This window comes from Sarcophilus harrisii, chromosome X, assembly GCF_902635505.1.
Source record: "Sarcophilus harrisii chromosome X, mSarHar1.11, whole genome shotgun sequence".
Taxonomy (NCBI): domain Eukaryota; kingdom Metazoa; phylum Chordata; class Mammalia; order Dasyuromorphia; family Dasyuridae; genus Sarcophilus; species Sarcophilus harrisii.
Window position 1 is genome coordinate 81835082 of NC_045432.1, and position 12208 is coordinate 81847289.

Here is a 12208-nt window from a genome sequence, read left to right on the forward strand (position 1 = left end):
CTTAGCTTTTAAGACCTTTACTGATGCCAAGCAAGTATAGGAAAGTGAGCACCCCTGGGCAGGGGGCAGAACCCAGCCGTCAAAACATTGCCGTCTCCCATGTGGAGTCCTGTGACTGGGCCCTGGGCCTCCTGAAATGACACCAGTCACCTTGTCAGGTTGCCTGGCCGAGGCCCGGGCTCTCACCGCCCTTCCCTAGGTTCTGGGGCAGCCAGTGGGTTGAGGTAGGGGGAAACGAGGATATAGCCCAGCAAGTCTCCGCCAACTGGCAGAGGCGGCTCCCGCTGCCTGGGGACGAGCCACTCTCGCTGAGGCTCAGCCCTCGGCCACAGTCTGGCGGAGGCAGCAGATTTCTGCTGCTCGGTCCCCCGCCTTCCCTTTCATTTGAAGCTGCTCTGCTCTCACCAGCCCCTTCCCCCCCCCCCCTCGGCAACTCCCTGCCCCTTAGCCCCCTTTGACTTTTGAACCCAGGCTGTCGATTCCTTAACTTCTTACCGTCATGGGTCCCATTCTTGGATTCGCCTTCGCACACGGAGTTCCGGCACGGCTTCGGTGACGGGAACCTCATCACCCCCCCCCCCCCACCACCAGGTATGGTCTGGCCTGGCTGCTCTACACCATAGGTGCGAGCAGATGGGCGGAAGGGATGCTGGGCTGTCCTGGAGATCCCAGCACTGGGAACATTGGAGCAGAATCTCTTCACTCACAAGCCCCCCTCATCTCCCTCCCCCTTCTCCAGCTGCCATCAAAAACCCAAACTTTGCTAAATGAGCACGGGGCCAAGGAGAACCAATTCCCATGGCGAGCTCATCCACCAGCGGGCCGCCTTCTCGGCCTGCCTGCCGCCTGACTGGAAGCTCTGGGAGGTCCGGGGCTCACATCCGGGGGGGGGGGGAGGGGTTCGGTTCCACACCGGCTGTTCCAGCTGTCAATCAGCTGTTACAGAAGGCTCGAACGTCGAGGGTAGCCGAGGGAGGACCTGGACAGCCCCGTCCCCACAGGCGTCCAGCGCGAATTTAGGGTTAGGTCCATCCAGTTAAGAGGAAGCAGCTAATCTAGTACAGGGACAGGTCAAGTGTGGGTAGGATTTTGTAAGCACCCAGCGGGCGCTCCCCTCCTGGGCTACCTGGGAGCTTTTTAGTGACCTGATGATCCTGGCAGGAATCCCCGGGGAAGATGCCCATTAGCACAAAGGGACTCCACTCTAACGTGAGGGAACTTGGGCCCAGGCCCCCGGTCGCTCGGTCTGGGCCTATCATCTCAGAGCAAAGCCAAGGCTACGGATGGCACTTGTGGACACCCCCCCCCAGCTGACTGGGGCTCCGCTCAGACTCTGCCAGCTGTGCCCCACCCCAAAGAGACACACACGGCAGCCGGGGGCTTTGGTTTCCATCAATAACTTTATTACGGGTCCAGTACAAAGTCGTGCCCTTCAGTGCCCTGGGCAAAGGTGGGGGGAGACAGGGACACCCAGCCCCCCGAGGGGAGCGGGCCTGGGAGAAGGCAGGATGGGGAAGGGGAGGCGAAGGCACCGGCCTGCCGCCTGCTCAGCGGATGGTATAGCGCACGTAGGGCACCTCCACATCCTCACCACTGTCGTCATTGCAGCAGAGCTCTAGTACCAGCGCTTGCACGTGGCGGCCCAGCTTCCGCTTTGACACCCGGCTCACGATCTCCGTCATACTGAGGGTATTCCAAGAAAGAACGTGAAAACCCCAGCCTACCCCAACCTCAACTCACTGAGTCTTTCCCTTCCCCACGGGGTTAGGCCAGAGGCCCGGACGGAGTTGGTGCCCGAAAGCAGGCCGAGACGTGACTAGGGCCCAGAAGTGGAGAATAAGGGATGGGTCCCGCCACAAGGACCCAGTCCTCCCCGCCCCTTCCTCCCAACTTGGCACAGGGACACTCACGGCTGGTCCAGCCGCTCCTTGAGCTTAGCAGCTGGCATGAAGAAGGAATACAGCATGGACACACCCTGGGACAGCATTGTGATCTCCAGCTTGTGCTCTGTCTGTGGAGGAACCGCCCGGGGGTCAGCAGGCCCAACTCCCCAGACCTGGGCCGCTCCCCCTCCCCTCTCCCCAGCCCTCGGGCACCTTGAAGTAGTCCAGAAATTGCTTGAGTGTCATCTCCTCGCCTCCAGGTTGGAGTCCCTTGACCTCAAAGCGATCCCAGAGTGTCCATTCGTGGTCATAGTACTGTGTGTGTGCGAGAGGCCGAGGCGCGCCGTCAGCACGTCCATCCGCTGCGCCCCCCCCCCCCCCCCCCCCCCCCCCCCCCCCCCCCCAGCTCCCCTCCCCACGTGGGTGCCCGGTGATTCACCTTGTGACGGGGCGCCGCGATGGGCTCCGAGAAACCAAAGAAAGGCAGGGCGAGGTTGAGAAAGCCGTTCTTGTAGGCCTCGAGTCGCTGGTGGCCCTGCACCACCTTGTAGAGCTCCAGGCACACCAGACCAACCACGGCCGCGGTGGTCGTGGCGATGGCCGGGATGATCTTTCCCGCGATCAGCTTGCTCTGTGAACAGACAGAACCCCGACCTCCACGTCTCTAGTCTGCCCTCTAGGATGCGAAAGAGGGGAAAAGTTCCAAGGGAGGGACAAAGGTTCTCACCTTGTGTCGGTCAGCGGGAGGAATGTCGTAGTTCTCTGCACGAAGGTTGGAGGCGGCCACGATGAAATCCATGTGGAAGTTATTGTCGTCATCCTAGCAGGAGCAGCAGGGGAAGCTTGAGTCCTCGAGGAGCCGCGCCCCCCACCCAAGTATGTCCACCTCCCCCGAAGGTAGATTTCTCCCACAATCCCCTGGTACCTTCTCAAAATCGATGGGGTACATCTTGAACCCAGCCAGCTTCTCTGGGCTGGGGAGCGTTGCCTTCAGTTCCTCTAGCCGACTGTCATCTGTGGTGCCGCCAGAAGCAGAAAGTGTCCGATCAGACCCGGGGGGTGGGGGTGGGGGTGGGGTCCCCAGGAGGAGATGAGGGCAGAGTGGGTAAAAAGGCCGAAAATCCCAAGAGCTAGCCCGAAACTTCAAGGGAAGGGGGAAACTGGGAGGCCAAAGGGAGCTGCTGCTTACCAACAGAAGTGTTGGCGCTCTGGAGCTCCTGGTCAGAGACGTGGATCTTAACACCAGACTTGGGAGTAAATTCGGGGACATGCACGGTCTGGATGAGCGTGGCCACGGCTGTCCGGTCCCGAGAGCCTACCAGGCCATAGCTTTGCGCAAACAGGTTAGCAGCCGCCATGATGTAATCCAGATGCAAAGGCTGTAAGGGTGAAAAGGTAGATTTGGGGGAGATCACAAAGCGATGCTATTATCAAGATTCTCTGCCTCCATCTGGACCTCCTCCCTCAAGAGTCTCCTTCCCCACGGCCCCGGATGTAAGAAGCTACTCACGTTTTGAACGTCAAAAGTGAGAGGATGAGGACATCGCTTGGGTCCGGACCAAAAGGGGGCACCAGAGCTGGTCAACTGACAGAGAAATTAAGTGGGCAGGGTGTTCCCGGAGGTCTTGGGAGATCCCACAGCCTCCCGGGATCCCTGCTCAGATTGGGGGAGGCACAAAGGTCTGGTTACCTGCTCGGGAGGGAAATTGTGCAACAGCTGACGGATGTTGTTGGCATACTGGGCGTGCCAGTGAAGGCAGGCCCACGCCACACAGTCAGCCCACGTACGCGGGCGCTGTAGCACCAAGCTCCGCTGGACGGCCTCCAGTACCTCCAGGGGCTGTGTCCCTGCCAGTCGCAATGTTCGCTCCACAAACTTTGGATCTCTGTGGGCATGGGAAAAGAGACCAGTGGTTTAGCATGGGGGTCAAGACTTGAGGTGTGGGAGAGCAAAAGGATCGAGGATTTGAAAAAAAGGGGTTGCTGTCACTCACGTGAGGTACTGATTGACGCTCTCTGCTGGCTGCTTGAAGAGGCCTTCAAACTCATCTCGGGCCCACTGCAGGCAAAGGTACAATTGGGTCCTTCTGGGGAGGCTTGGGACCCTGAGCCTCCATCTCATCCCCCGTTGGCACCTGCCTAGCCTGGTTCCACTGTTTCCCCCCACACACACACACACACACACACATACACACAAAATGGGACCTTCCTAGCCTGGCTTGGTTCCACTGCCCCACCACCACCACCAATGTTGGCACCTCCCTGTCTGGGCCCCCCGCACCCCCACCAGAGTGACCCCAAGCTTCAAACCTGCAGTGTATGTTCAATGGCATTGGGGAAGTTCTTGAGAGTGCAGATGGGGATGGATTTTTCTGGGGGGTCTTGGCTGGAGCTGTAGGACTCGGTGAGGAAAGGGATCACCACCTGGACATTGCCCTTGGTGCCCAGGGTGCCCGACTCCAGCAGGGGCTTCCGATAGTACACACAACGACGGTCCATGTACATGCCTAGGCGAGGGGGGAGAGAGTGTTTAAAAGAGGTAGACGGGGTAACACCCACCAGGAGATCAGTCACAGCAGGAGCCTTGCTCCCTCCCCATCCCCCCCAGTAGCCCCTAGCCCTCTCCGCACGTGCGTCAACATTGTCCAAGGCGTTGGTCACACCATCCAGGGCCTGGAAGAAGTCATCATCGTAAATGCGCTCGGTGTCGGGCCCCACACGGTTCTGGTGACTGGTCACGTGCATCTGCGGGTTCATCTGACGGACAGCAGCAGCGGCCGTGTCGGACTTTAGCTTCTATGGACACGCGAGGAAAGAGCCAGGGGTCAAAGCACTGAGCGGCCAGCCCGCGGCCGCCCACCACCCCCGGGCTCCCAAGATCTTCACCGTGACATCCCAGGGCCGGAAGAGGAACTGCCGGTTGAGGTTGGACTTCTCGATGGTGTCCATATCTGTGACGATGACCTCTCCGCCATCCCCGCAGCCCAGGCCGATCATGGCAAAGTTCTTGAGCAGCTCACAGCCGATGGCCCCTGCCCCGACCTGTGAACAGAGGGCCAAAGAGGACCAGAACTAGGCAAGAGGTGAGGCCTGATTGCTTAGGAAGGCCCCTCGGGGACAGGCCCTGCTACAGACTAGCATACAACCTGAATGAACTCACGAACAACACAGAGGAGCAGCCTTGGATAGGCAACTCTCAGGGCAAAGGGTGGGGTGACTCACCAGGAAATACTTCTGCTTGCCAAGCTTCTCCTGCAGGTGAGAGCCAAACACGGCCACTTGGCCATCATAGCGGGTCTGGCGCTGCAAGGAAAAAATCAGGTCAGATGCGAGGGTCGGCCCCGGAATCGAACCCGGCTCACGTGCAGCATCTGGGAGAACTTACCGGGCGGCAACTGTCTTCCGTCAAGACCTGTCTGTCTTCGGGCAGACACTCCAGAGCATCGAAGTACAGCCATTGCATGATGGGCATAAACTTTCCCGAGCAGGCCTGTGGGGAGAGAGGAGGGTGCAGAATCAGGCCGGTTAGGCCAGATCCCCAGAGAACCTGGCACACGAACCAGAACCCACCCTCACGACCAAGCTCACCTTCATAACTTCCTGGGCGGCCAGGCCCCCGATGAAAGCGTTTATGGGAGCCAGGTCTCCGGCTGCCATGTAGGCCAACTGCCGCACCAGTTCCTCATTCAAATCCTCCTGCAGCAGCCGGGGCGAGGCAGACTCTTTGATCGCCTGCGCCAGGCTCACCATCTCCGCCGCATCCGCCTGCCGAGGGGGACGATGAGCAATAAGTAGCTAGTCCTGTGGCCCACACCCAGGATGGGACAGAGGAAGAGTGATGTGGGCGCTCACGGTCGCTCTCCCCCGTGAGGATTAGGCACCTGATTTTGAGGATGAGGCAGCCGCCCTCGCTGGCTGTAGAACTGGTGGAGTGCCCGAAAGGCCAGGTGGAGATGGGCGGGACGAGAAAACTTGGCAAAATCGGTCATCACAAATTCGGGCTCGGCCAGGGACAGAGAAAGTGATTTCTGGAGGGAGGACGAGGAGGATCGAGAGAGGGGGAAAAAAAAAAAAAAACCAGGAACTCAGTACAAGTCTGCTGGGTGCCAGGCGCTGCAGGAGCTCGTTAAAACCCCGACGACGATCCCAGAGGGTATCGATTGCATGATCCCCGTTGTACAAAGGAGGAAACCGAGGCAAGCCTCTGTTCAGTGACTCGCCGAGAGTCTCATGGCTGTTCGTCTCTGATATGGGATGTGACCTCAGACCTCCTGCAATAGCGCCAGTCCCCAGCCCACCCCCCACCCCACAGAGACTCACAAAACTGATCTTCTTGGGCACTTTGACCTGGGAGACGATCCCACCTCGGACATAGTCGGAGAATCTGGCTGTGTCACAAATGCTGAAGGTGTATGGGCCTGTGGGGTCGGAATGGTCACCCAAAAGCAAGCAGCACAGCCACCCCTCTGCTCCCAGCCACATCCTCTGCCCGCTCACCTAGGACTTTGATCTCCACAGGTGATATGCCATTAAGCTCATTCATGCCTTGCACCTCGGTAAAGGTGACAAAGTCGCCAGTCTCAAAGCCATGCCGGGCCTCGTCCAGGCAGGTTACCACGCCCGGGCTGTCCTGAGGGAGCCGGAGAAAAGGCCAGATGGTGATGGGGAGGGCTACCGGGGTCCGGAGCCCACCCAGCCCAGACAGGGATGCCCAAAGCCAGTGCCTTACCTTAGTGACCATAGAAACCATGGCGCTGAGTGGCTGCTCCCCATTTGCGTCCGTCAGGATCATTTCTTCACCAAAGTCGCAGAACAGCTGCCTGTGGGTGAAGCGGCAGAATCCGTTCCTTACCTTCTGTAGCGGCAACCGAGAAACCCAAGGGAGGCAGACCGGGAAGGCCAGAGGACAGACTCACCCGAAGAGGCCCCGAGTGTCGGCCACCACCAGCTTGATACCATGACCGTGGCAGAACTCGCCTACGCGCAGCTGCTCCTCCAGAGGAGAGTTGGTGAGGACGACCACCTGAGTGGAAGGAACCGACTTAAGGGGAGGTAAACCCAGAGGCTGCTGGGAGCTAGAAAATGGGAACTTACAAGGAGATCCAAGAGATTCGGTGAGCTAGCGTTGGAAGCAAAACGAAGCAGGAAAAAGCTGATCTGGAGCCAAGAGGTCCTGAATTCTAATTCCAGACCTGTCGCTTGCTACCCAGGTGACCCTTTCAATTCTGGGCAACAAAGGGAAGGGAAACACACGATATCTACGATCCCCTCCCCCTCCCCCCCCAGCAAGGATGGATCTGGGAGATTGAGCCAAGGTCAGCCAGGAAGTGGCAGAGGTGGAACTGGAGTCCGTGCGTTCAGAGCATAGACCTTCTCAGATGCCCCAGAAGAAAATCCAAAAGAAAGACAGGTGGAAATATCTGAGAAACGAAACTGGGACACAGCTGGTGAAGCTCTCAGGGTACCTGGAAGTTGCTAAGGAAGTCCTCAGTGAGAGGCCCTGTGTAGGAACAGACCGGAACATAGGCGTTGAGCTCAGCCAGACGGGGTTGGGAAACCTCTGCCCGGTTCTTGCCCACGTCTTCTTCTCGAAGGTAGAACTAAGGTTTGGAAGAAGGGAAAGGATGAATAACTTCCTTATTCCTTATTGGAAGAAGGGATTGGGGGGGGGGGGGGGGAGAGTTAGGGGTTGGAGGAAATGAGCCATAGAGATGGGTCGAGGTTACCTGAGAAGAAAGATCAGCCCACTGGGCAGCCCCCTGATCGTGGAGGGTAACGGCTTTGACTCCACCAAGGATAATGTTCTTGGCGATCTCAACTCCTAGGCCCCGGAGGCCAGACACTAGGACGCTGGAAGTCTGAAGTCGCTTCATGGCATCGTGGCCTAGCACGTAACTGAGGAGGTAAGAGCGAGATCTCAGCTGGGTAGCTCTAGAACCCAACCCCAGTTTGACAGCTTCTTCCCTTCCCAGCTCCCAACAGCTCCAGCCTTACAGCTGCCTGGAGTATAGGCCCTCGTCGATGTCAGCCTCATTCCCGTTCTTGGCCATTCCCTGTAGACGTAGAGAGTGACAAAGAGCCGCACGGGGTGAGGTGAGGCCGACCCGAGCCCCGGGACCCACCCGGCCATTGGGACCCGGGGCTGAGCACTCACGTTGGCAGGTGTAGTGGGCACTTCAGAGGGAACAGGATGGGTAGGAGAACAGTTAGAACCTGGTTTTGGCTCAGGCCCGGACACGCGACGCTTCTTGGACAGCGGCGAGCTGGACATCTAAGAGACAGAGAGGAGGGTCGTTAGGGCGAGCCCAAAGAGAGGGAGGAGAACTCAAAGGGGAAGAAGCACAACAATGAACCACACATGGGGGTGATGTGGTGAAAAATGTTGGGACAGTCCCACTGAGAACAGGTTAATAGTAATTAGAACACGTGGGAGAAGTTCGCCCCGAAATGGGTGCAGCAGGAAATCTGAGGAAAAGAAACTGTGCCCAGATGGCCCAGGAGGTCAGGGAAGGGAATGAACTGGTCATACTGGGGGTTGGGGTACAGCGGAAGTAGAGAGGAGTATGAGAGCAGAGGAGCCTCCTGGACAGGTAGACAGAGAGACCGACAACAGGACAGGGTGTCGTTAGAGAGGAATAGCAAAGCAGGCCCGGGAATGGATGGGGTCAGTGGGAAAGAGAAGATCTGATCAAGTCCAGGAGGCACATGACAGTTTGTGAAGAAAGGGGAACAGCAGTGGGTCAGCTATCTGCCAAGCGAGGGATGACACAGGGTACAAGAAGAAAGAAGCACCATTGTCCTGACTGGCCAAATCTGTCGTCCTTCCTACAGCCTCAGGTAACGGGGTAGGAGTGGGGAAGAGTGTCAAAGACGCTTCCAAACCAACAGAAGGCCAAAAGAGAGGGGGGGAGGGGAAGGGGATGAAAGGAAGGCGCTGTCCAGGGTGCTCCTTGGTCTTATCTCCAGTGGATGCAGATCAGCCAGCCACCCACCTTCCCACCCACCCACTCAAGGTCCCGGGGTGAAAAGGGTGAGGGAGGCAGGCCTGATGGCGGGCCCTGCCCCACCCCTTCGGCAGAATCCCGGGTGGGGCCCGGCAGTACAGCGGCCCCGCCCCCTGGGGGTGGAGAAATCGCAGCAGGGGGTGGAAGGGGGGGGGGAAGAGATCTCAGCTTGGAAGGGGGGGGGGAGGAGATCCCGGCAGTCAAAGGGGGGAAGGGAGGCGAGGCAGGGGTGGTGGTGGGGGGGACAGATCGCGGCAGACAGCGAGGGAGGGAGAAGAAGGGAAGAAGGACAGGAGATCTCTGGAGGGAGAGGGGCGGCCGGCAGGCCTGGAGGCAGGCCTGTTACCAAGGCCTGTTCCCCGGGGCCCGATCACCGCAGTCGCTGCAGTCGCCGTCGCCGTCTGGTGTTCAGGGAATAGCCCCCGCCGCCGCCCAAGGCCAGCCCCGGTGCCTGGAGTCTCAGCCTCTCTACGGGCTGCTTCGGTCCCAGACACAAGATGGCGGCCGCCGCCGCAGAGCCGGAACAAAACCCGCGGGTGGCTCCGCCTCCTGCCGCAGGCACCGCCCAAGCCCGGGCCCTCCCCTAAGCCGGCTGGCGAGCCACTCCCCCCCCCGAGCCCCGAGTCCCACACCCCACCCTCACGAGTCCCGAGCCCCGGATCGCAGGCAGCAAAGCCGATACATGCCCCGAAAGCGGGATGCCAGCGGCTCGGGCGGGTATAAGCAAACCTCCAAGCGGCCTTTCCCCAATCTCCCGGCCCCAGCGCTCAAGCCAATCAAATAGGTGTCCCCATCCTCACCCCCGAAATGCTCCCGCCCTCCCGTCTCTTGAATGACAAGGAGCACTGCCAGCTACCAGGCCCAGCCTCGCCGAAATTCTCCGGTGTCTACGCCTCGCGCCTGCGCGCCCCAAGATGGGCCCAAGCCTACCCCTCCCCACGCGGAGAAGGCATAAGTTCGCGCACGCGCCTGCCCGCGGCCCATCCGCCTCGCCCAGCGCAGGCCAGAAACCGCATCCCTCCACCCCGCCAGCTAATAATGCACGCAATCCCGGGGCGGGGGCGGGGGAGGGGCGGGAGGGGAAGAACCGCACCTCCTACATAAAGGCCCAGCACGGATTGTCCCGCCCCCCTGCAATAAAGGAGCAATAAAGTCCGAGCGGGGGTAGGCGCCCCGCCCCTTAATGAATAATAGCTAAAGACGACCCCGCCTCTTGCGCCGGGCCAGCTACACAAGGACTAAACCCTCACCGCAACCCCCTCCCCCACTCTCGGTCTCCCGTAAAAGCTCTCCCCGGGGTCCCCCTCCCCCAACACTACGTCTCTCAACTCACCCCCTCCTCCGGCTCGAAGCCGCCGAGGCCTAGCCTTCCCCTAGAGCTGGAGCCGGTGATGGAGCGGGAGCCAGAGCGGACTGCCGCCGAGGAGCCCCGGCTTGCGTAGCGATGGGCTGAGCGCGGAACTTGGGGTCCCCGGGCCTGAAGGGGGAGGTACTACTTGTGACAAGGGGGAAGTGTTCCTCTAAACGCGACTCTCGCAGCCTAACCTCTGCTCTCACTGCCGAATGCGCCCCTTTTCCACCTCAAGCCTAATCACTGCCCTAATTCATACTAGATCCTGGCTCTTTTGGGCCCGTGCCAGGGAGAAGCTGGCTCCAGAGGTACCGAGGGAATCCCCTGGTCGAGCGCACGTGGTACGCTCCAGGTTGGTAGCCGTAGCAGAGCCTGCTGGGAATTGTAGTTCAGCCTACGCTGGCACTAGACCGGAGCACGTGGTGAACACTACCCTAAACTGGACCGGGGTGGGGAAGAGGAGGCTTAGGGATCTGTAGCGGAAACAACTTCCTAGTAGGGCGCGGGCATTAGGGAAAGCTGGGAAATAGGGCGGGACCGATTTTGAAAATCCTTCGCGGAGACGACTCTAAGTTAAAGTACAGGTTCTGGAACAGATTGACCTAGGAGTAAAGGGGGATGGGATGGGGTGGGGTGAGGGTGAGGAGAACGGAAGACACCTAGAGTCAAAGCCACAACGTGAGGCCAGACGCGTCTACTCTAGACTTGGTGTCTGAAGCAGAAACGGATCGAGACATTCTAATACAGAGACTGAAATGAGAGCAAAGATCCAGGGGACGGGGAAGCAGTGAGCCAGAACCCGAGATCAAAACCCTGAAGGGAACGTGGAGGGAGGAAGAAGAGGATCCAAAACCCGAAAGGAAGCTTGAGAATTCGTTTTAACTTCTCTGTGCTGTGCATCTGAGCTAAGCATCGGAGAGCTTTCCGTGGAGCTGTACTCGGTACAGATGGCAAAGACAGGCTCGTAGACGAGAGCAGGGAGAGATCTAATGCAATCCTCTCGTTTTATAGGTGGAAGCTTAGGGGGTCTGGGGTCCCACGGTGTTGTCTGGGGGTAGGATTTGAATCCAGATCTTACTGATTCCAACTCCGGCGCTTTATCCATTGAAGGGAAGTTGGAAGTCATCAAATCTAATTCCATTTTCATAATTGAGGAAAGGCTGAGATCCAAAAAAAAAAAAAAAGAAAAAAAGTATGGGTCTTGCCCAAGATCATACCAGCAGAGTCAAAGCCATGATCTGAAACCATGGTTACCCAACTGACCCATTCCTGGTCCAACTCTCTTCCTCGAACGCCCCCATAAAAGAATCTCTCCAGTGATTGTTACTCTAGGCTTGTGCTTAATTATTTTTTAAGAGTAATGATTTTTCACTGCCTGAATCCTCGCTTTCAGCAAGGTGCTCCGAAAAGTTTGAGCCGGCTCTGAGGAGCAATAACGTTTTACAGTCCGTAGAGTGCTCAACTCCAGTAGATGGACTATTAGGCTACGGCCTCCTCTCCTCGGGCCCGGAACCCAGTGACAGGCACACGATCCTCATGCACTTAAGTAGTTGTTGACTTGCAAAAGCAATCTACCTGGGAAAGCGCTGGGGAGCCAAAGTCAATCTTAACGCTACCGAAACACGCAACGATAGAGAAAGAGATGGCTCGCAAAGGTCAGCAAGGCACGGAGAACGTAGTAGGTCACTCCAAGTTAGGGAGTTTAAAGGGAAGTGCGGCGACCATTTCCACTCCGTCCAGTGGCGCCAAAAGAGTCTAGCTCGAGGAAAGATCCTTCCGCGACGCTCTAAAGGACCAAGGGGCGGAGCCCATCTGTCGGGCTCGTCCGCTCCCCTCCGAGCTGGAATCACGTGAGGCGGAACTCCGCCTCCTCTCTAGGCGGACGTGTCGCCCATTTGGCCAATCGCCACGCCTTCTGAGGAGCTAGGGGCGGGACTCGGCGGAGAGGCGCTGAGGGGACTTGGCGGTTC

General features: G+C 58.7%; 1 protein-coding gene across 4 annotated transcripts; it reads right to left on the minus strand.

The window, feature by feature from the left end:
- Positions 1-1381: 1381 nt before the first annotated feature.
- Positions 1382-10362, minus strand: UBA1 (ubiquitin like modifier activating enzyme 1). 4 transcript variants are annotated; one of them, XM_031945254.1, is made up of 27 exons: positions 10221-10362; positions 9688-9813; positions 8038-8154; positions 7878-7936; positions 7610-7778; positions 7349-7483; positions 6800-6906; positions 6613-6703; positions 6381-6513; positions 6204-6301; positions 5765-5911; positions 5472-5648; positions 5269-5373; positions 5106-5186; positions 4770-4925; positions 4514-4679; positions 4194-4390; positions 3878-3942; positions 3574-3769; positions 3394-3468; positions 3073-3262; positions 2809-2897; positions 2611-2703; positions 2323-2514; positions 2097-2198; positions 1911-2011; positions 1548-1683 (listed from the first exon to the last, which is right to left on the minus strand). In XM_031945254.1, exons 3-27 carry the CDS (start codon positions 8152-8154, stop codon positions 1548-1550), a joined length of 3177 nt encoding a protein of 1058 aa, XP_031801114.1. In that variant the 5' UTR covers positions 9688-9813; positions 10221-10362. The 4 variants fall into 4 exon arrangements, with proteins under 4 accessions (XP_031801111.1, XP_031801114.1, XP_031801113.1 ...); XM_031945251.1 differs by lacking the exon at positions 9688-9813 and having other exon boundaries at positions 1382-1683; positions 10221-10353; XM_031945253.1 differs by lacking the exons at positions 9688-9813; positions 10221-10362 and adding an exon at positions 9234-9404.
- Positions 10363-12208: the final 1846 nt, after the last annotated feature.

What these genes read in the sequence shown, in the direction of transcription:
- UBA1 (XM_031945252.1), bottom strand. An exon ending in GGGCTGATCTTTCTTCTCAG is followed by an intron (nt 7,484 to 7,609) that starts GTAACCTCGACC and finishes TCCAAACCTTAG; the next exon opens with TTCTACCTTCGAGAAGAAGA. An exon ending in TGTGGAGATCAAAGTCCTAG is followed by an intron (nt 6,302 to 6,380) that starts GTGAGCGGGCAG and finishes CCGACCCCACAG; the next exon opens with GCCCATACACCTTCAGCATT.